The 23,582-nt window shown below is 34.0% G+C and overlaps 1 protein-coding gene across 1 annotated transcript; it reads left to right on the top strand.

The window, feature by feature from the left end:
* Positions 1-746: 746 nt before the first annotated feature.
* Positions 747-23,580, top strand: Irak1bp1 (interleukin 1 receptor associated kinase 1 binding protein 1). The gene is made up of 4 exons (XM_026410904.2): positions 747-1,100; positions 13,881-13,946; positions 21,978-22,108; positions 22,213-23,580. Exons 1-4 carry the CDS (start codon positions 786-788, stop codon positions 22,475-22,477), a joined length of 777 nt encoding a protein of 258 aa, XP_026266689.1. The 5' UTR covers positions 747-785; the 3' UTR covers positions 22,478-23,580.
* Positions 23,581-23,582: the final 2 nt, after the last annotated feature.

Raw genomic sequence — 23,582 nt, 5'->3', positions numbered from 1 at the left:
CTCCCTCCCTCCCTTCCTTCCTTCCTTTCTTTCTTTTTTTTTTCCCTTGGATTAGGGAAAGCTTTTAAAGTGAGTTTTAAGTTTTTCATCATGTTTTCATCTAATAAAAATATTTTATCAAATGAAGGGCAGGTACCATCGGATTTGTCAAATTATCATACCAATAAAAGAAAAATTATAAACTACATGAGGACTGTTAACTTGGCTTTTTCAGATTCCTTTAAGAGAAGCGTTCTAATCTTTTATTACCACTAACTATTATTATATATTATTAACACCCCCCCCCATTCTCTTTGATAAAATTCCAACAGTAATGAAGGGTGAGTCAGGAGACTGTTTTCACAATGATCCCTGTTTAGTGGAAGAAAAGGACCCGTACCCAATGGTGGGGCCTTGGAAGAAGGGGAAATTCTTCCAAGAATTTCCAACAGAAACACGGGCGCCATCCCGCAAAGCCCGTTCCCCACTTCCGCCACTCCCTCCACCCCGGCCGCTGAAAGCTGAGGGAGGGCGCGGAGGTTGTGTGGGAAGGCGGAGCTGAGAGGGAGGCCACAGAGAAAGTGCGCTCAGATTTTTGAAGGTCGTAGAGTGAACTTCTTAACTATATCTAGATGCTCAGCCAAAGCCTCAGAAAGAAAAAGCGGGAAGATCTTGCATCAGGCGTGCGGAACTCCGGGAAAAAGCTCGGCCCCACCCCACCCCATCCCGGCATCCTTTGCGCGGTGCACTCCTCCGGCCGGCCGCCGTCAGCCGGGAGTTGCCATGGAAACCCAGAGGCCCTAGTTATGTCGCTGCAGCGGCCGCCTCCATCGCGCGTGTTCGTAGAACTGGTTCCTTGGGCTGATCGGGGCCAGGAAAACAATTTGATCACTGGCGGAGAAACGCGGCCCAATGTCTGCCGCCCCCTTTCCTCAACACAGGCCCAAGCCGCGACCCGCGAAGTGCACGTCAGCGGCACTGCGGAGGTGTCTGCTAGCCCTGACCGGGCACAAGTGGCAGTGCGAGTGAGCAGCACCAAGGAGGCAGCGTCGGAGGCCAAGAAGAGTGTTGGCCGTCGCCTAGACTACATCACGCAGTGTCTCCAGCAGCAGGGATTGCAGGTGAGAGTTCAGCAGAGCGAAAACTTCCAGCCTCATGACACAAAGGGATGGGTGGATGGTTGGGCCCTGACAGAACACTGTGGTGGGGATGCGGGTGTGGAGATTCTTGGGCGTTTGGAAAGCCTTCGATGCGTCGTGTTTGAAGGCATCACGACCTAGCCAAGTGAATCTTTTTGACCTTTCTGTGTTCTAGATGAAAGCAATTCTTGGCCTGAGTGAACTTGCAAAAAAAAAAAAAAATGCAGATTAGGTAGGTTTTTATCTGGCGATATATGCAGTGATTTTGTTTTTACATTTGATGAAATGTTAAAACTTGAAATGTTAGATGTAAATACTTGGCTAAGTAGAAAGCTGGGCCCTAAGTTTGCTTTTCTTTTTCTTCCCCCGCCCCCCTTTTTTCTTTTTGGTCATTTTTACTCTGTATCATGGAACTGGCAAATAAGACATGACCTGCTTCCTCTAAAGCATGTTAAAGTTTTGTAATGCGTGGTTTTTCAGTATTTTTTTTTTTGTAAACAGTATTGTTTACAAAAAAAACCAGAGGTAGCATCCATTTTAAGTTTATAAAACTCCCCCCAAAATTCTCCAACATTCTTAGTTTTAACCTTTTTTTAGAACAGTTAAACCAGTGTATTGTGGATGTGACATGTGAAATACCTCTACTTAACAGAGATGCCCATGAGACAAATCACCTAATAAACCTTACCTTAAAGCCCACTCCTAAGAAAAAAAATGAGCCAGCTTTATTTTATCCATACAACAACCCTGTTAATCATGTTTTAATATTCCCATTTTCTAGATTTAATGAAGGTAAGTAATGCTCTGAACTTTAGCATAGCAGTATTTGAACTTCTGTGTTCTGAAATCAAAATCTAGGTTGCATCCAACTATCCCAGGCTCCAGATAATTAGAATGAAAGAAAATTGGAAAACAGACATCAACTGTTTCAGCTTCATTATTTTACAAAGTACTTGGATTCTAAAGAACAAAGATCTTACTTGATTCAGAGTAACATTGAGTTTGTAAAAGTGCAGACATTCTTGCTTCCAGTCTATTGCTAGAAATGCCATAGCCCTGAAAAGCAAGTCTGTATTTTAATAAGGAAAATATGGTTGCGTTGCATTTACAAAAATAAGAGTTATTAAGTCATTTAGGAAAAAATTCCCAAAAGAGATTTATGATTTAGAAGAATTCAAATGTTAATTCTAAATAATGTGAATAAAATGGGCTTACTATATAGAAAAATGTTTCTTAAAAACCTGCTACCAGTGCCATAATTTTGTTTGAATTAAGTCATTTACATAAAATATAAACTGGGCCCATGTGTCTCTAACTTCTAATATGTAAAACAAAATAAATTACTAAGTCTAGTTTAGAGTAATTACGTTAAGATTCAATGTTTAAGACAAGACAAAGGATAGTAATCTCCCAGATTATCTCTGTTAATGAAGGAAGGCAATCATGTAGATGATTTGTTCAATAAATAATAAATTAAAATTATTTATATTACTTTTCAGGATGAATTACTTGCATTCATAAAGTCCTTATTCATTTTAAACTTCAGAATATTGGGTTGTAAGTTTTATAAATATCATACCCCTACTTAAGAGGCCCCTCATACTTTTAAACTCTTTTGCTTAATATATGGAACTTAACTCTCTTCATTCCCTGTCATCTTTCTCTCCTCTCTTTGTCGAGCTAACTTTTTCCCCTCTTTCCCCAGGCCAAGCACACCTTTTTGCATTCCTTTCCCAGTATGACACAAGTCTCTATTATATGATACTCTACTCCTTAATAAAATGTATCACCCTGTGTAACTCTTGATTTACTTGTCTGTATATATTAAACCTCCCCAAAGCAAAGGGCTTTTTTGCATTCATGAGTTGTGTTCATGTGCACCACATAGGTATATATAGTCAAGGGGCAAGGCAGTTTACTGGAGCCTCTTTTATAAGGGCAATTTGCTGAAGAGTCACAAATAAAACAGACTAATATAAGTATGTATGTAATAGAGTAAGAAAGAAAACAATGTTCATTGTACTTGAGGAGTTTCAGTAAGATCTCATAAAAGAAGTGACACTTCTGTCAAATATTAAACAATAATTGAAGGGAAAGCATTTCTGTTCCTCATTAGAACTCAGCAAGCATATATGTTCTGAGCACTATAAGCAGTTCAGAATGGCTAGGACACAGAAGACCTGGGGGACATAAAGGAGAATCGGAGGTAAGATTGACGAAGAAAGCTAGAGGCAGAACATGGAGGAAACTTTGTGTGCCCTACTGAAGAGTTTATATATTATTAATTATTATTGCTGGGCCTTTTACAAATGCTATTTCATTTAGTATTCCTACCCTATAAAATCAGTACTAAAATTGCTGTTTTACAGATGAGAACTCTCAGGACCAGAGCGATTGTTCACATCTGGGAAGTGGCAGAGTTTAAACTCCAAGAACTTTGATCTCAAAGCCCATGCTCTTGACTACTAAAGTATGTTGCTACTTTATTCTCTTGGCAGTGGGTGATTGAGCAGATGATACTGATCACCCCCACATTTATCTGTTGGCATTTCACATTTGTCTGTTGGCATTTCACATTTGTATGCATGCAGGCCCAACTTCTGTCTGCCAACATATGTGAATTATTTGCCTGAAAATGAAAGTTTTCCCTGGCTACCAGAATTTATTCTGCCTGCATGTGAGGCCAGACAATAATGCTTGGAAATTAATTCCTAACCCCTCATCCTAACAGCCTTCAATTGAAGGCTTAAATGAAACTGGAATGACTGAGGAGACCCCAGCTTCCTCACTCCTTGAGGAGAAAAACTTGGAGGCATGTGTTCCACCCCAGTTGCAGGGTTTTTCTATAGGATTAAATTTGAGTTACCCATAGTAGTAATTTCCTTGACAATGGCTTATTTTCCTTCTCTCTCTTCCCACTCTGGTGTTCTATGGGATCATATTCAAAATCACCTATACTCAAATCTTTGTCCCAGGATCTGGTCTTGGAGTCACCCAATTTAAGACAGAATAATGGAACAGATAGAACATATATATTAACAGTAGTTTTTTATTATTAAGAATGGTAAAAAAATGATGCACTTATAGCTAAATATTTATATAAATCCTTAATTAATATTCTTTGGACATTAACTGCTATATATATAGTGTATATTTATATATATATTTGATATATATATATAATTTATATATATCTATATGGAATTATATATATATATATATATATATATATATATATATATATATATATTTGAAGGTTGATGAAAAATTACACTCTAGGAAAATAAGTTATACCACAACCTGGCATGGCAGGCAGTATTTTGTTTCTTAATTTTGTTAATTCAGTAAGTCTAAAAAATTATTCTGTTATTTTTTTTTAACATTTGAAGTTAAACTTTTTTCATATTAGTTTCCAGGTACTTTCCTATTTTTCCATTGTTTTTTCTTGGTTAGTTTAGAAGAACCTTAAAATTAAGATTGTTCGGAGTTTATGTCTATCATATATTGCAAAAGTTTTCTCCCAGTTTCTTATTTATCATATAATTTAGCTTATACTTGTGAATATTCAAAATTTTGAATTTTTATTTACCCAAATTCATTCATCTTTTCTGCTTTCAATGTAATGCTTATTGGGTCCTTCCTAAGCATGATGTCATATAGCCATTAACTGATATGTCTGAAATATTAAGGGACCCTTGAAAATGCATTAAATGTTATGTTTTATTTTTACCTTGGTATAAGAATAAGAGTTTTGTAAATAACTGTACTGAGACAAAGTATTGAAGTCTGTCATTCCCTTATTGTATTTGCAGGAACCTATCTTAAACTACCTTTACTAATAAAAAAATATTTCTTTACCTAATTGAAAAGTTGTAATATGAGTAATCAAGTATAATATGGTCAAGACTCTATTTTGATGTAGTTCCCTTGGCTTCACCTGCATCTTCCTGCATGATACAAAATGACTGCAACAATCTGAAGCCTTACATCAAATACTATATCTTAAAAAGACAATTGTGCTTATTAATGTATCCATGTTAAAAAAAAAAAAAAAAAACCTGCAATTCACTCTAACTGGATAATTTAAACTTGTCTTTGTGGCCAGGGAAATGCAGTAGACCAGTTTAGATTTGGATATCTGTCCATCTTTTAACCTAATCCTGGGGCAAGTCAGACATGATATCAAGGCAATAAAGACTTATGGGGGTGTCTCTGAATCATAGACTTCTGCTCTGAAAAAGTAGGAGAAAAATATACGATATGAGGATTCCATATTGCCTTTTTTGCCTGTTGCTTTAAAATGTTCCAGATTATTGTTTTTTGCAGTCTTCAGATGTTCTGGAATTGGATTATATTAGTAGCACACTATTTAAATTATTAACATCTTTATAAAATCTTTGAGGGAGAATTCTGACCTCGTTATTGTTCCCCTGAAATGATTTCCTATCTGCAAGGAGTGGTACATGTTAAATGGCAAAATGGGAATACAATCAGAAATTCCAGATAGTGGGAAATCCTATAGGACAAATAAGACTTCTCTGTTCATATTTTACATTATATTTATATGTTCATTTTAGGATAATTGCCAATTTTGCAGTATTGTGTCCTAGTCCATTTATTCAGTTATTTTTTTCTGTAAAGTTTTATGGTTTTCTTCATGTTTGCCTTTTTATGAAAACAACTGGCTATTAATGTTATTCCCATATTGACCAATTCATTGTATTTATATATGAAAGTGCTTAATTGGGAAAACTTAATGAATTATGCTTGTATAATTCAACATTTTTTAGGTTTACCTGGTATTGGCATGGTTTCTCAATATTGGCACTGTTACCATTTTGTATCATCTAATTCTTTGTCATCCGGGGCTATGCATTGATGTTCAGCAACATTCCTGGCCCATATCCATAGGGTAACCAAAATGTGCCTATTTACTTGAAACTGATTTTCTCATGTCTTAGGAACCTCCTCACTTCCAGACTAACAGGAACACTTGGTCACTTTGTCTATCTACTACGTAATGGCAGTGCGCTTTTCTTCCTACATTGTGATAATCAGAAATGTTCTACACATTGGCAATGTCTCCTGGAGGACAAAATCATCCTCTGGTTGAGAACCACTTATAGATATACAACAGATCTCATACTCTCCATGGAAGCCCACCAGCTAAATGGGAATATAACTATAGGAAACAGACTCAGGTTTATATAGCATGCTACAGCAAAGAATGCATCCCAAAGGACTTTAGGAATATTTCAGAACTGAGGAGTAAGTTGGAGTCTTTTAATAGGTTTTAGACTGATGCTAAATTGTTCTAAAAGGGATCAGTGAAACAAGGGCAACATTGTAATTGGCTATTTTATTATTTTTTTCCCCAATAGGAAACCCAGAGAATTAAAGTTGGGCTAGAGCTACCTTCAGTTAAAGCTCAATAATCAAGCAGTAAAGGTTGAAAGTTGCAAATGCAGTTAGGTTCTTTTCAATTAGAAACTTAGAAACTGTAATTCTATTAAAAACTTTGGGTTCTTTCTGTATTTTCTTAGAAGCATTGTTTATATTCTCCTTAGACCTTCTTAGTGATTGCCAACAGGCAATTTTCACTTCCCCATTCCCTATATCATTTGTATTTTCAAAATTTAGCAAATATGTGGTTATATTGATAAGAAAGATAGCTATTTTATATAGATTGCTTTCAAAATTTCTCAAGCTTCCCTTTATGAATCACTGGGCTAAATGAAGTAACTGTTTTACTGCTTCTAAGAATTTTTTCTTTTTCAGAGAGAAAAATGCTAGGGCCTAAAGTAAAGAAAGGATGGTCTTTTCTGTAATACTCCAATGTCCATGTGCAAGAAATGAATGACAGCTCACACCTTAGATAAAAATTGTTCAAGATGGATAATACACTTAAGTGTAAATGTTAAGCAAGTGGCATCATTGCGTATTATCAGAGTAGGAATCTGAGTATTTCTTCCAGTGCATCTTGGTTTGGGAGTCACTAAGAAAACACAAGCAATCAAGCACTGGATAAAGCAACACTTTACTCACATTAAGAACAAACAGCAAAATCAACTTCAGTAGTAAGTATCAATCTCCCACAGTCAGCAAATCCCTCCACAGGGGAATTGGCCAGCATGTCTCTCTTCTGCTGCTATAAAAAAGACCCCATCCTTTCCCCAGTGGGGACAGCTATAGCAATGGAGTTGTCTAGGCGCCATGTAATACACACACTTAATAGAACAAAGGATTCCACATTAAGCCTGAAATAGGGAAAGATTCCCATGCAAGGCAATAAACTCAGTGCCCAGCATAAGCTATGAGGATACTTTATCTCTTGCAAGGAAGTGTTCTAAGATCTAGATCCAAGGTCTAGATCCAAGTTCTAGACCACAGGCAGCTGAGAATGGACTTAAGACCTGAATGAACAAGACTGTCTTTCCCAGCATAAAATATAAAACTTTTAGGAGAAAGTAAAAGAAAAAAATCTATGTGACCTTAAGTTTGAAGATGAGTTTTTAGATTTATTACAAAAAGCATAATCCATAAACTAAAAAAAAAGATAAATTGTACCTTATCACTTTTTTAAAATTGCTTTGTGAAAAACAGTGTTAGGGAGCTGGGAATGTAGCTCAGTTGGTAGAGCACTTGCCTAGCATGTACAATGCTCTGGGTTCAATCCCTAGCACCACTAAAAAAGAAAGAAAGAAAAAAACTCTTAGAAAAATGAAAAGACACTCTAAGTCTAGGAGAAAATATTTGTAAATTACATGTCTGACAAAGAACTTCAAGAATATATATAGATACAAACATATATATAACTTATTCAACAATAATACAAACAGCTCAATAAAATTCGCAAAAAGATATACACAGACATTTCTTCAAAGACATACAAATGGCAAATATATACATGAAAATAAGGTTCAATATTACTTGTCATTAGGGAAATGTAAATTAAAACCACAATGATATATCACTGTGTACCTATTAGAGCCCAATATGATGGTACCAAATGCTGAAGAGGATGTAGAGCAATAGTAGTTCTCAATCAATCATTGCTGGTGAAATTGCAAAATGATGTATTCTTTGGAAGATAGTCTTATGGTTTCTTATAAAGTTAAATGTAGACTTATCATAGAAACAAGCACCTCTGATAATTTATCCAAGTGAATTGAAAATTTATGTCCATATGAAAATCTTCACTTGAATGTTAATAGCACCTTTATTTGTAATTTCTAAAACTGGAAGCAACCAAGATGTTTCTCATCAGCAAATAAACAGTGTGTTATATCTATGCAAAAGAATATTATTCAGCAATAAAAAGTACAGAAATCAATTTTTAGAACATCATGAGTGAAACTTACATGTATATTGCTAAGTGAAAACAACCAGCCCCAAAAGGATTCCATTCATGTGATTCTGGAAAAGGCAAAACTGTGGAGACAAATCAGATCAGTGATTGATAGGGATTGTTAGAGAAGCAAGTGGTTGACTGTAAAGGGGATACACAGAGGAAACTTTAAAGTGAAAGAATTATTATTCATGGTACTGGCATGGTGGATATATAACTTCATGCATTTGTCAAAAACCATAGAGTTGTAGATCACAAAGAGTGAACATTAACATATGTGAAGTAGAAAAAAAGGCATTAAACAGGCTGTAAGAGGATCAATCCAAAAGTAAATTTCAGAGTGTGACACATAAACCTAACTCTGTTACAAATGAATGGCATTACTACACTGAAAGTGTTGTGGGAAGGAAGGGAGTAGCCTTGAAAAATGGTGTTTTTTACTGGAAATTCTAAGATAAAAATGAAAGGCACATAAACCCTATACTCTAGTTGGTAAATTTGTTTTCCAAGGGGGTGTACATTAACAATTCTGAATCTGCTTTACACGTATACTAGCATTGAATAAATAAGTGGATGGTGGATGGTGAGGACCAGGTTTCTCACTATTAAAGATAGGAGAGTTATAATGACCTCTCTGATTCTGACTTAGAGCTGAAAAAATCAGCAGGAACCCATGTTTACCTTCCTAAAGATGGAAAGATATAGAAACAATCCTAGATATGTATGTATGTATGCATTAGGATACATCATCTAGCTCTTCAACTAAAAAGGGCTTAGAAGGAATAACTCTTAAGTGGTAGTAAACAGTTGTAGCATTAAGATCTTGATCCTAAATTCCAATCTCAGAAGGTACTATGCTTCTTGAAGAAATAGTCAGGTTTAGAGCTGGGGCAGGAAAAGTACATGAGCCTGACATACTGTACCAGAAAGTAAAAAGAAGTGCTCAAAAAATAAAGGGTAGATGTATGTCAAAGGTCTATAGGTTCCAACTTCAATCCTAAAGTCTGTATTGAGTGAGTATAGAGTGCACTTAATGTCTTACCTCTAATTAATAAAGTATAGAAAGAAAAAAATAGTAACTTTATAGTGAAGGAACCTGGCAATACTTCCTTAACCAAGTGACCAAGGTTAACATCATGAGTAATGTAGATATGTTGTAATGAAAAAGGCATTTTACTTCTATCATATTCTTTCCTAAGATAATCTCAGTCTAACCACACAAAAAAATGCAAAACAAACCAAATTAAGGTTTGTAAAATATATGGCCAAAACTTTCAAGATCATGAAAACGGGAAGACTGAGAAACTGTTACAGATCAAAAGAGATGAATTAATGTAATATAGTATCATGGATTTGATCCTGGAATAGTAAAAAGGACACTACTTATAAAATCTAAATAAAGTTTGGGCCTTAGTTAATGGTAATGCACCAATGTTGGCCAAATCCTTTACAATAACTTTTTTTTTTTTCTTTTAGTACTGGGAATTGAACCCAGGAGTGCTTTACCACTGAGCCACATCCCCAGTCCTTTTTTATTGAGACAGGCTCTCGAAGGTTACTGAGGCTGGCCCCAAACTTGCAGTCCTCCTACCTCAGCCTCCCACATTGCTGGAATTATAGGTGCGCACCACTGTGCCTGGCTGTCAAAATAATTTAAGATAATAAGATCAGAGAAGTCTGAAACTGATGTATATGACATTCTATACCAGCTTAGCAACTTCCCCCCCCCCTTCTTTTTTGCTACTGAGTATTGAACCCAGGGATGTTTAACCACTCAGGTCAGCCATGTTCCTATCGCTTTTTATTTTATTTAGGATCTGGCTAAATTGCTTGGGGCCTCACTAACATGCTAAAGCTGGTCTCAACCTGTGATCCTCCTACCTCAGCCTTTTATTTAAATTTAATATTATCCCAATGAAAAAGTCTATTTTTAAAAGGCTGAGAACAGAATGTAGGATATATTTATGAAAAAGTCTTGCCAGGCTTGGTGGTACACATCCATAATCCCTGTAGTTTGGGAGATTGAGACAGGAAGATCTCCAGTTCAAGGCCAGCCTCAGAAAATTAGAGAGGCCCTATGCAAACAAGTCCAACCCTGTCTCAAAATTAAAAAATAGGGCTGGGGATGTGGCTCAGTGGTTAAGCTCCCTGGGTTAAATCCCCAGTACCACAAAACAAACAAACAGTAAAATATAGACATTGATCTAGATATATTTATATGCACTGATAGATGGTTTAGTAAAATTTTTACTAAAATATTAATAGTAATAGGGTTTGGGGCTATTACTTTTTGTCTTTTTCTCTAGTATTAGATTTTCTTTAATTAACATGTTTATATTTTTTAAATAACACTATTAAAAATAAGATTTTCTTTCCAGCTTTCTTTCCTAAAAGTGTTTCTATAATAAATTTTTAATCAGAAGTTTTATATGTATGAAGTAGAGAAAAAATGAAAAAAGTGATATCAAAGGTGGACCAAAAGTATATTTACATATCATAAAAGAATATTAAATGACAGAAAAATAACTTAACATCAGTGAAAAAACTGATTATAAGCCATATATGTGTATGCACACAGTTCTTTTTCATACTTATCTTTGTTCTAAATTTTCAACAATGAACAGGTATTACTGTTTTAATTTTAAAAATTCACATTAATATTTTCATGGGAGTGACAGATAACAGAGCTACAATTGGAACTTCAGTTCATATACCAGATTAAAGCTTTTAGAATTTTTCTGGATAATATCAATTGCTTATACTTAGTTTATATTTTAAACTTTAGATACAGCCATCTTCCTTACAACTTGCAATTATTATTTGACATAATAATTATTATATATTTATTTAACATATATTTTGAAAGATACAAAGAATTTTATAAAATGTTATACTTGTTCCCAAGGATGAATTTTAAAACTTTTTTGAAAACTAAATAATAAATTTAACTTTTTTATTAGAATTATGTACCAGTATTAACCTAGAGAATCAAAAAAAGTTTTAATATTACTTTTCTAAAAATAAACAGGCCCAAGTTCACTGTTTTAGAAAAAAAAAAATTAATTGGCATAAACATCAGGAATTTGTTTTCTGTTTTGGAGGCTAGAAGTCTAAAATAAGAATGCTAGCATGGTCAGATTCTGGTGAAGGGGGTCTTTCCTGGTGCCTGAGAGATCAAGTTCCCTTGAGTCTCAGTCTCATGGAATTAATATCATAAGACTAGGACTCCACCTTCCTGACCTAATTAATTCCCAAAGGCCCCATCTCCAGTTAACATCACATTGAGGGTAATAGCTTCAACATAAGAATTTTGCGAAGACAATTTGATTCAAACCTTTCCATCCCTGTCCCTTGCACTCACCACCAAATTCATAAATCACATGCAAAATACATTCATAGTGTTCCAATGATCTCCAGAGTCTAACTTATTCCAGTATTAACTCTGAAGTGGTCATCTAAATCACTTGTGAATCTAGACAAGTAATGTACTTCCAAAATACAATGGTGAGATGGGAATATGAAAAAACATTCCTTATACTCCAAAAGGGAGAAATAAGAAAAATGGAAAGGGTGAGAGTTTCCAAGGAACTGCAAAACCTAGCAAGGCAAATTCCATTAGACCTTAAGGCTTGAGAATGATTTTCTTTAGTTCCATAATCTGTCCTCTAGGACCTTAGAGTAGAAGTGTCACCCCCACAGTTCTACACGGGGTTGGGGGTGGGGGGCGGTTCCTTCTCCTGGTGGCTCTGAATAGTGATCCTGCCTCCAAGGCTTTAGGAGGAGTTTATCTGACCTGTTGAAACTGAGTATGGCCTTAATGATCTGAATCACATTGGGCATAATTTTTCCCTTTTTTTTAGGATAATGTTTTGTTGTTGTTGTTTTTGTTATTGTTGTTGTTGTTGTTTTTGCTGTTGTTTTGGTATTGGGGATCAAACCCAAGGTGCATTACTACTGAGCTGTATCTCCAGCCCTTTATATTTTTTATTTTGAGACAGATTCTTATCACATTGCTGAGAACCTTGCCAAGTTGCTGAGACTGGCCTTGAAATTTATGATCCTTCTGCTTCAGCTTCAGAAATATTTTTATCATAATAGTATAACATCTACTTTGCTGAGTGGCTTTTTGTCAAGTACTTTACATACAGCTTAAATTTTCATAGCAATTTTATGTGATATACATAAAATATATTCTACCTTCTGTTCTCAGTTTTTTTATTTTTTTTTTGTGTGTTTTTGTTGTTTGAAATTTTTTATTTTTTATTTGTTTTAATTAGTTACACATTACAGTACAATGATCTTGACATATCATACATTTGAATCAGATGGGATATAATTTCTAATTTTTCTGAGTGTACAGGTTGCAGAATTACATTGGTCATGCAGTCACGTATATACCCACAGCAATAATAATGTCTATTTTATTCTGCTGTTCTTCCATTACCCCCTACCCTTCCCCTCCCCTCCCATCACTTCTCTCTACCCAATCTAATGTAACCCACTTCTTTTTTTTTTCTCACATCATCATACCCGAATTCTGTATAATGTAGGGGGTCTCCTTCCCTCTTCCATGCAATTCCCCTTCTCCCTCCTTTGCCCTCCCACCTGTCTTCCCTATCTAGAGGTAATTTTCTTCTCATGCTCTTCCTCCCTACCCCATTTTGAGTTACCTCCCTTATATCAGAGAAAATATTCGTCTCAGCCTTTTTAAACTAAACTAGATATTAACCTGATTTTATAAATTTAGAAACTAAAGCTCAAAAAAATTGAGTAAATTGCTGGGCGCTATAGTGCACGCCTGTAATACCAGAGGCTCAAGAGAGGGAGGCAGAAGGATGGAGAGTCCAAAACCAGCCTCAGCAAAAGTGAGGCTCTAAGCAACTCAGTGAAACCTTGTCTCTAAATAAAATTCACAGTAGGGCTGGGAATGTGACTTAGTGGTCAAGTGCCCCTAAGTTCAATCCCCAGAGTAAAAAAAAAAAAAAAAATTGGTAACTTGGCCAAAAGGTACAAATAATAGGTATTCAGTAAGTTTATGTTACTTATAAATTTTTTATGTATTATTTATAAGTAAATTTTAAAAATACTGAGACTCCTCTGACTTTTAAATATGTTACGTAGTGTGTACAAACAGTTCCTCATATTATGCTGCCCTAAGTTCATACTTTCTTTATATTCTACAAATATATAATTATGATCAAAATTTTAAGCAAATATTTGTAGGTTTCTTAATTTATTTTGTGTCACTTTTAGGACAGTTTTAAAATATCAGGCAATACATGTTTTTTTGTGGGTTTTTTTTATTCTTATGTCTTCCTGATTTTCATAAGTTCAGGTTTCTGATTTATGCCTTAGAGCAATTATATTTAATAGCCACACACTTAGTAATCATCCTCTTATACTTTCTGTTTCAGGCAGAAAATGTAACTGTGACAAAGGATTTTAGAAGAGTGGAAAATGCTTATCACATGGAAGCAGAAGTATGTACTTAGCAAATAACTGGAAACAGCATGATTTTGTGGAGACAACTTATCATTTAGTTTTATTCTTGCAAAAAAATATACCAGAGACATGCTTCTCGTAGTTTTGATAAAAGATTATTTTTCTCAGAATAACTTTTGATGTTATATAGATGATCTTTTAAATATATTTAATGAGATTTAAGAGAAGTTATTTAAAATGCAATAAAAATAGCAACAGGGAAATAGCAGTTAAATACCACCTGAATAAACTTTTAGTAAAATTATTGCCTGGTGAGCAGGAAATACTACAGGAAAGAAATTTCTCTTAGATAAAGAGTAAATGAATAGGGAGGGGAAGAATAGAAATTCAGTGGATTAGATAAAGGGGAATGAAGGAAAAGGGAAGGGTCTAGGAATAAGAAAGACAAGGGAATGAATCTAACATGAATTTCCTATGTAAATATATGAATACATCATAGTGAATCCCCACATCAGGTACATCTACAAGACTGGGATCTAATTAGAATAAGACATACTTCATATTTGTATAAATATCTTAAAATATACTCTACTGTCGTGTATAACTAAAAAGAACAAGTAAAATTTAAAAAGAATAAATGAAAAAAGTTATAAAGGATTGAAACACATTTTAACATTCTTTTATTCCACAATGCAACTTAACTGTGTTTTAATAAGTATTATTTGGAAATAAAAACTGCTTTTCCTTTACACAAATTAAAAAGAAGGGGCTAGGGATATAGCTCAGTGGTTGAGCACTTGCCTGTGAGGCTCTGGGTTCAGTGTCCAGCACCACACACACACACACACACATACACACACAAAGAGGGAATCATTTAAGTATACTTAATTGATGATAACATTATTTAGAGCCTACAACTGCCTCAGCTTTTTACTTTCCTTTAAAGTGTGATGATTAGGATATTTTTTATGGAATCAGAATATGTTTCTGAAACCACATGTTTGTGTTATGTGCTTAATCCATGTTGCCTCCTTGTCACAGGAGAAAAAGAACAGTGAGGTTAGACTGGAATCTTGTTTACCCAGTCAGAGAATTTTTGTTTTTAGAAGTAGGAAGTACCTCAAGGTATCACCTGGTCCTATCTTCAGGCAGAGATAGATTATTTTTTCTCTAATTTTTCTATTAGGTTTAGATCACTTAGATCTAGACTTCTTAAAGGGCATATAATAAGAATTAGAGTGAAAAACTGGAATCCTGTCTTTTTATCTCTTGAGATAGTAAACAATATTCTGTTTGTTATCTCCTGTTAACAGTTTTGTGATTTCACCATTTTAATGTAACTATTTCAAGGAAATTTAAAATTACTTATTATGATTTTAGCGATCCATTTGTCAAAAGTATACTAGTGGGGACTAAAAAAATATCTTTCAAAACAAAATGAAGAATAGTCTAAATTACAGAGGTTGAAAGTTGGGAGTATGCTATAGCAATTCAATAGTAGATACTACCTGTTAGAGCTTCAGATTGTAACACAGAGGAGCAAGTTATCTTAGTTAAAGAGGTTTATTGTGAGGGTATATCAAGGAGAAAAGAGGAGAAAAAAAAAATAGTCCCATATTTCATGAAAAACTGGCATATTTTCCAGACCACAGAGTTTTGTAGAGATTGAACTTTCAGGTACAAAGAGTACATTAGAACGGCTTGTTTTAAGAAATAACTAAATGATGACTTAACTAAACTCTCCTCCTTTTCCTTCTGCTTTAACTTCCTTTTTAATGTATTATATTCAATTTTCTTAAGAGAATATCTGATTACATTTTATATAGAGCTCTCTGGAAACCAGAACTCACATTATATTATACAATCCAATACATGATTGTCCTTAGATTAGCACCAGTAGTAGATATTATCTAAAATATCCAAATTTACAGGAGCAGAAAATAGAGTGTGAAGGGGGTGTGTGTGGAATAGGAGATCTTGTTCAGCAGGCATAAAGTTACAGTTATATAGGATGAATAAGTTCTAGATATCTACTCTACAACATAGTAGCTTTAATTAGTTTGGTATTATGCACTTACTAATTTAAGAGGGTAGATTTCATGTTTTAATGTTCTTACCACAGAAAGAAAAACAAAACAGCAAATACTATAGGAAAACATTGCAAAGTGATAAATAGGTTTATGGTCTTCATTATGTTGCTTGTGGTAATGGTAACACAGGTTACTATAAAATTCGACAAATTGTATATGTAAAATGTGTGCAGTTTTTTGGTTTGTCCATTATACTTTAATAAAGCTGTAAATAAATTTTAAAAAGATTAATGGACATTACTTTTCCACATAATATCTGAAATTTTCATTCTAAAAGGCATTTTAAAGATGTTTTAGCTAACCTCCCACCACTTGGCTGTTCCCCTTTGGTTTAAGAATAAACATGTTGAAGGTTAGAAAGTTTCTAAATGACTTCATTAAATGTAGATGAGTGAATATGTGTGGGAAGTGGGAGTTGGATTAAAAACTGGGCTTTGAGATTCCTATATTGGTACACTTGTCACTTCTTTTGTTCTTTCTTATAATAATCTCAGTGTCAAGAGAGATTTTAAAGCCTGAGATATTAGAGGCATTCACTAATGTATATCAAAAGAAAAAGTAGTGTAGCACTCATAAGAATTTCCCCCTCCCTGTTCCCACTTATTTTTCCTGAATGCCTCCCATTATAACTGGGACTTAGAAAGGGACTAGATCTGCAGTTGCTGTCGTGGGTAACTGAAAGCAAGAGAAAGCTTAGCACCTCTGCCTTTATTTTATATTTGTTTCCTTTATTACCTTAAACTTTGGATTGTGTTCCTGCTTAGTTCTGCACATTGGTATATTAATCTTCTAAGGAGTGTTTATCGAAAAACTTCACATCATGTACAACCATAAGAATAGAATCCTAATTAGAATAAGTTATACTCCATGTATGTATAATATGTCAAATATACTCTACTGTTACATATATCTAAAAAGAACAAATAATTAAACCCTCTAGTAATACAAGGTTTATTAGCCCTAAATTTACCATACTTATCTGTTTGTCTTGAAGACAGAGACAACATTTACAGCATCTCTTATTTCAGACCTCTGGGGTGGCACCTATAAGTCTTCAAGCTTGCCCTAAACCTTCCTGGAAATTATTCCATGTTTTAGTTAGCTTTTTCACCACTGTGATCAAAAAACATGACAAACAATTTTAGAGGAAAAGTTTATTAGGCATTCACCATTTCAGAGGTCTCAGTCCATAGATAGCAGACTCCATTGCTCTGGGCCCAAGGTGAGGCAAAAGATCCTGGCAGAGAGTGTAGTGGAGCAAGGCAGCTCAGGACACCAAGAAGATACTCTGCTCAACAAAGACAAAATATAAGCCTCAAAGGCACACCCCCAAGGACCTATCTCCTCCAGCCACACCCTATCTGCCTACAGTTACCACCTAGTTAATCATTCAAGTGAATTAACCTACTGATTAGATTAAGGTTTTCGTAACCCAATCGTTTTACCTCTGAACGTTCTTTTATTATCTTATACATGAGCTTTTGGGGGACACCTCATAGCTAAACCATAACATCCCACAATGAGACTGCCCCCTGCCCCCAGCAGGAACTGTCATCCATCTCATGTGAACTGAAGTGTGCCCTCTTTACCCCTTTCTAGGATTACAGGTCTGATGGATAAATTTCCTGAGCAACAAGAGGAAATTGCCCTCTCTAGTGGTAGACATCTCTGGCACTACCTAATAGAAACAGAACTCAGAGAATGAACAACTAAACCAAGTTTAATCAAATCTGCTTAATTATGCAGACTTCTTGTCCCCTACCTCATTCCATCCTCTGTTTAAACCTATACGCATTTGTGCTCTGAAGATAGGACTGAGAAGCTGGATCTCACTTTGCCTTCCCAGCATGGCCTTATTGATTAAAGTATCCTTTCCTGCTTTTCATGTACCTTTTCTCTTTGGTGTTTGGGACAAGTGGCCAAACATGGTCTTTTTGGGACCACTGGAGTCAGGACCCTAGCCTAGGACTCCAGTAACATCATATGTTGAGCATTTTCCATCCATATCTCATCCAATCTTTGTTTTAACTATTCATTTTTCTTTTGAAATATTTTATAAATAAGACCCATTGCATTTCAGACATCTACTAAACAGACATCTTTGGTCGTTTTTTATATGACAAACTCTTTCCTGAGTTAGTCAATTTCTTCCTAAAAGATCTACATCTATAGTGTCCTGCTGTGATATGACTATTCATGTTAGAGGAAGATGATTATTATCCTCACTCTAGAATATTTTTTCCTAGTAACACACATAGACTGAATTAGCTTTTGGGCATTTGCATCACTTTGTTCTATTTAGCTTATAGCCTTGGTCAGTAATTAACAGTCTTTCTCACATGCTGCTTTTTGAATCATATTTCTCCCAATAAATCATATTTCTTCCATCTTATTTTTTTATTTACTGATTCAAAATGAACTGGGATTTTATATTTGCCTCTATTTCTTAGCCTGCAAAATAGCAGAGAAATAAAGTTTATAATAAAGAGAAAAATAAAGTCAAACCACTGCAGAACTGATACAGATGTTAAAATTAATTGGCAACATCATTGAAAGATATTAGAGGGCTAGGGTTGTGGCTCAGCGGTAGAGCACTTGCTGGCATGTATGAGGTACTGGGTTTGATTCTCTGCACCACATATAAATAAATAAATAAATAGAAAGGTTCATCAACAATTAAAAAGAATATTTTTAAAAAGTTATTAGGACTGTTTTATATACACTCAAAAATTAAGTAAGGGAGAGGAGAGAGATAAAAGTCTTAAACTTCCAGAGATGAAAACTATAGTGTGAAAAAAAGAAATATAGGACTAATATCAAAGTTGACATTACACAGCCAAGCTTAGTGAATTTGAAGACACTGCAATAAGAACATCTAGAACAAAACACAGTAAGAAAAGACAAAAAAGAATCAATGGATTGAGGGACAACTTGCAAGTGACCTAATATATATTTAATTTTAAGTCCCAGTGGAGGAGAGAATGGAGGACAAGGATACATCTGGAGAAATAAGAACCAAAAACTTTCCAAACCTAAGGGGAATTGTAAAACCACAGATTCAAAAAGTTTAATCAACCCTAACCACAACAAATACAAAAATATACAAGTGCACATTATAATCATATTGCTTAAAACCAGTGAGTAATAAAATAGCCAGAGGGAAAAATATTCATTATATACCAAGTAACAAAGGCAACAGATTTCTCCTTGAAAACAATGCAAGGGAAGAAGCAGTAGAATTAACATATTTAACAAACTAAGAGGGAAAATCAACTATAAACCTAGAATTCTATATCCAGCAAAAATACTATTCAAAAACAAAGGCCAATTAAAGAGTGTTTAAGTAAGCTGAAATAATTCATTACCTATATACATGCACTATGAGAAATGTTAAATGATATCATTTAGACAGAAGGAAACAGGAATCTACATAAAGGACTGAAGAGTACTGAAAGTGTTAACTATATGGTTAATATATGATATTTTTATTACATAAATCTTTAAAAAATATAAGTATTGTGAAGTTCTTATATATAAAAATGGTACATTTCTTGGAAGATTTTGATAAGTTAAACATGTATCCTGTAAACCCTAAAACAAACATTAAAATAGCAAAAAGGACTATCATTAATAAGCCAATGAAGGATATAAAATAGAATAATAAAAATATACTCAATCCAGGAGTTGGAGAATATAATGCTAAGTAAAGTTAGCCAATCCCAAAAATCCAAAGGTCAAATGTTTTCTTTTATATGAAAATGCTGACTCAGTGGCATTGGTGGGGAGCATGGGAGGAATGGAGGAACTTTAGAAAGGGCAAACCAGGGGGAGGGTAATGGAGTGGGCAAAGGGGTAGGAACAATGGTGGAATGAGTTAGACATCATTACCCAAAGTACATGTATGAAGACATGAGTGGTGTGAAAATACTTTGTGTACAATCAGGGACTTGAAAAATTGTTTTCTATATTTGTAATATGAAATGAATTGCATTCTGTCATCATGTATAACAAATTAGAATAAATAATTTAATAAAAAATATACTCAATTCAAAAGAAAACAAATTGAGAAAAAGAGGAACAAAGATAAATCAAAAATAAATAGTAAGATCAGAGGTTTAAATTTAACCATATCAACAATCATATTAAATGTAAATGGCCCAAATACCTTCATTCAAAGGCAAGTGTTTCAGATTATATAAAAAAGTGAACTCTCTCTATATGCTGTCTGAGAGAAGCATACATTAAATATGAAGGCACATTGGTTAAAAGATGAGGAAAGACCATGCTATCACGAATCAAAAGAAAGGTAGAGTGGCTAAATGATATTAGACAAAGTAGATTTCAAAGGAGAGAATATTACCACAAATAAAGAAAATAATTTCATAATACTAAAAAAGAGTTAATCAAGAGGACATGCAATTCTAAATACTTAGATCAAAGCTTCAAAATACTTGAGACAAAAATGATAGAACTGCAAGGAGAAGTAAATGGAGAAACCATGTTTATGACTTAAAAGACTCAATATTATTAAGATATCAGTTCTCCCAAAAGTGATTTATATATAGATTCATTACAATTCTAATCAAAATTCCAGCTAGCAGCCAGGCACCTTGGTGCTTGCCTATAATCCCAATGACTCAGGAGATTGAGGCAGGAGGATTGCAAGTTTCAGGCCAGCCTCAGCAACTTAGTGAGGTCCTAAGCAGCTTAGTGAGACCCTCTCTCAAATAAAAAGGACTGGGAATGTGGTTCAGAGGTAAACTATCTTTGGGTTCAACTACCAGTTTAAAAAAAAAAAAAATCTCAGCTAGGCTTTTTTTTCCAATAGAAATTGACAAACCGACTATAAAATATATGTAGAAATTCAAAGGATCTAGAACACTTTGACAAAGCAGCATCTTTATTTATAATAGCCAAAAATTGGACACAACTAAAGTGTTTTCAAAAAAACTATGTTTATATTCATATAACAGAATATAAAATTAACCAACTATTGACCGTCTACAAATAAAAAAAAGTTATAAAAAATTAACCCACTATTATGCCAGAATAGGGATGAATCACAGATGCATTGTGCCAAGTGGAAGAAGTGAGTCTCAAAAAGGTGCATATTGTATGCTTTCATTTATATGACATTCAGAAAAAGTTCAATGTATAACAAGAGAACAACAGACCAATGGTTGCCAGGGGTAGGGATTGATTTAATAAAGGGGTTCTTTGAGGGAATTTAGGGAAACAAGTCTATTATTGTAGTTACAGAGCTCTACATATTTATCAAAAGTCATAGAACTTTACACTAAAAATATATATAGTGTATTTAAAATAAATAAATACATAAATGGTGCCATGATGTGATCATTTTTGAAGTTAGGTAATTGATGTCTGGGAATTCTTCAAATTCTTAACTCTACTATTATATATATTTGAAATTATAAAGCTAAAAAAATAAACTATGATATTAGAAGATGTCCACATAGATCATAGTATGATTAATAGAGTAGTAGTAGTAAAGACAAAGAATGTATGAGATGACCTCAACTTATACAATGCAGAACATAGTCAAATAGATTAGCTTCTGCAAATAGATGTGAAAATGACTAGTGGCAGCAGTGAAGTATGATGTAATTGCTGCTTATCAGTATCTAATGGCATAGATTAGATTAAAGAAAAAGAAAAAGTTATCAGGATTAGAAATTAGCCAAAAAATAAAACTGAAGGGGAAATCCTCCAATTTCATAGAAATTCAAATTGAATAAATGAATTTTAAATATTCAGGTCAATATAGATAAATTTCAAAATTCATAAGCAAGAGTCTTTTAATAGCAAAATAATTTAAGTATCAAATAGTCTTTCTTTTCTGTTATATAATATAAAAGGACCTTATAATCTAGGTTTACTTTTTTTACTCATATTTAAAAAAATAAATTTGAAACAGCACATCAGACATGAAAATAATACCAAGTGTCATTTCATTTACAGGTTTGCATTACATTTACTGAATTTGGAAAGATGCAAAATATTTGTAATTTCCTCGTTGAAAAGCTAGATAGCTCTGTTGTCATCAGTCCACCCCAATTCTATCATACTCCAGGCTCTGTTGAGAATCTTCGGTAAGTTTAAGCACATTTTTATTATTATTAACTAAATTATTAATTGCTTAAACAAAACTATTCAGTGAATGCCATATTAATAATCTCTGCATTTAATTCCTCAGACGGCAAGCCTGTCTTGTTGCTGTTGAGAATGCATGGCGCAAAGCTCAAGAAGTCTGTAACCTTGTTGGCCAAACCCTAGGAAAACCTTTACTAATCAAAGAAGAAGAAACAAAAGAATGGGATGGCCAACCAGATAATCATCAGTCATCCTCAAGTTCATTAACTATACAACAAAAAATCAAAAGTGCAACAATACATGCTGCTTCAAAAGTACTTATAACTTTTGAGGTAAAAGGGAAAGAGAAGAAAAAAAAACATCTCTAAAGTTCCAAACAAAATATGTTGTATTTGTATTTTTTTTATCTATTTTTGTACTTTTTATAAAGTTTCCTTTTGTCCTGAGTACATATGTTGGATAATAGATAAACTGTTTCTTTATAAGATTTTTAAGTCCTTGAATATAGTTCCACAGAATGTTTACCTTTTGTTTTCAAGAACTAACTGAGAAATGTTCTTGGGAAATAAATGTAATATATGCACACTTCTGTATACCAACAATTCATACAAGTGCATGTATGATATTTACAATATAGGAAAAAACTGACACTTTTATTTCATCCATGTTCTTATATGACACCACATTTTATATAAAAACTAGGCTTCCACAACTTAAAATTTTTACATATAAAAGGAAATCTTACCATCCCATCAGACCTAATAATTTTCTAAATTCATGAGTTTGGTTATTTACAAACTAGTAATTTAGCCTGTTACAGTTTCTTAGATGCTGACAGAATACATGAGACTCCAGGAACAGAAACAAAGGAGCATGAACATCAGCATATTGTCATTGGCTCCAGTTGTCCCACGTTACATAGGGAAGCACAATATGGCCATAAACATAACTACACATTCAGCAGGTTTCTTATAGCTGAGGACTACGGAGCTTGAAAAATTCACTGCTTTTTATTATGAACAAAAGCAAACCTCTTTATCCTAGAAGGCATTGCCTCTTCCTTCAAAGATGTTCACTGCAAACTCAGTCCTTAGAAATAGCTCAGGTAAAGAGTAGTCACACCTAGCAAGAAATGTAGGGAAGAGGAAATTCATAGAAGACTCTCTTTCTCAACATATCTGATAATTTTCTTACTAGATCCAGACCATTTTATGAAGACGCAGAACAACAACTTCACAACATTAACAAAAAGAATGATAAACAATACTTTTGAATAAAAGGACAATAAGGTATACTAGGAAAATATTGATGCCCAAAATTGACATAATGTATGAATTAGACTCTCTTCTACAGTGCTTGTTAGATGATACTAGCATCCATGTGTAAAGCAAAATTTCCTAGTACGTGTATTATAAAAGTAAAAAAACAGTTAAAAGTAATTTTAATAATGTATTTTATTTAAGTCATTATATC

Source organism: Urocitellus parryii, chromosome 8 (genome assembly GCF_045843805.1).
Source record: "Urocitellus parryii isolate mUroPar1 chromosome 8, mUroPar1.hap1, whole genome shotgun sequence".
Classification (NCBI taxonomy): Eukaryota; Metazoa; Chordata; class Mammalia; order Rodentia; family Sciuridae; genus Urocitellus; species Urocitellus parryii.
This window is presented reverse-complemented; position numbering and strand designations above follow the sequence as displayed.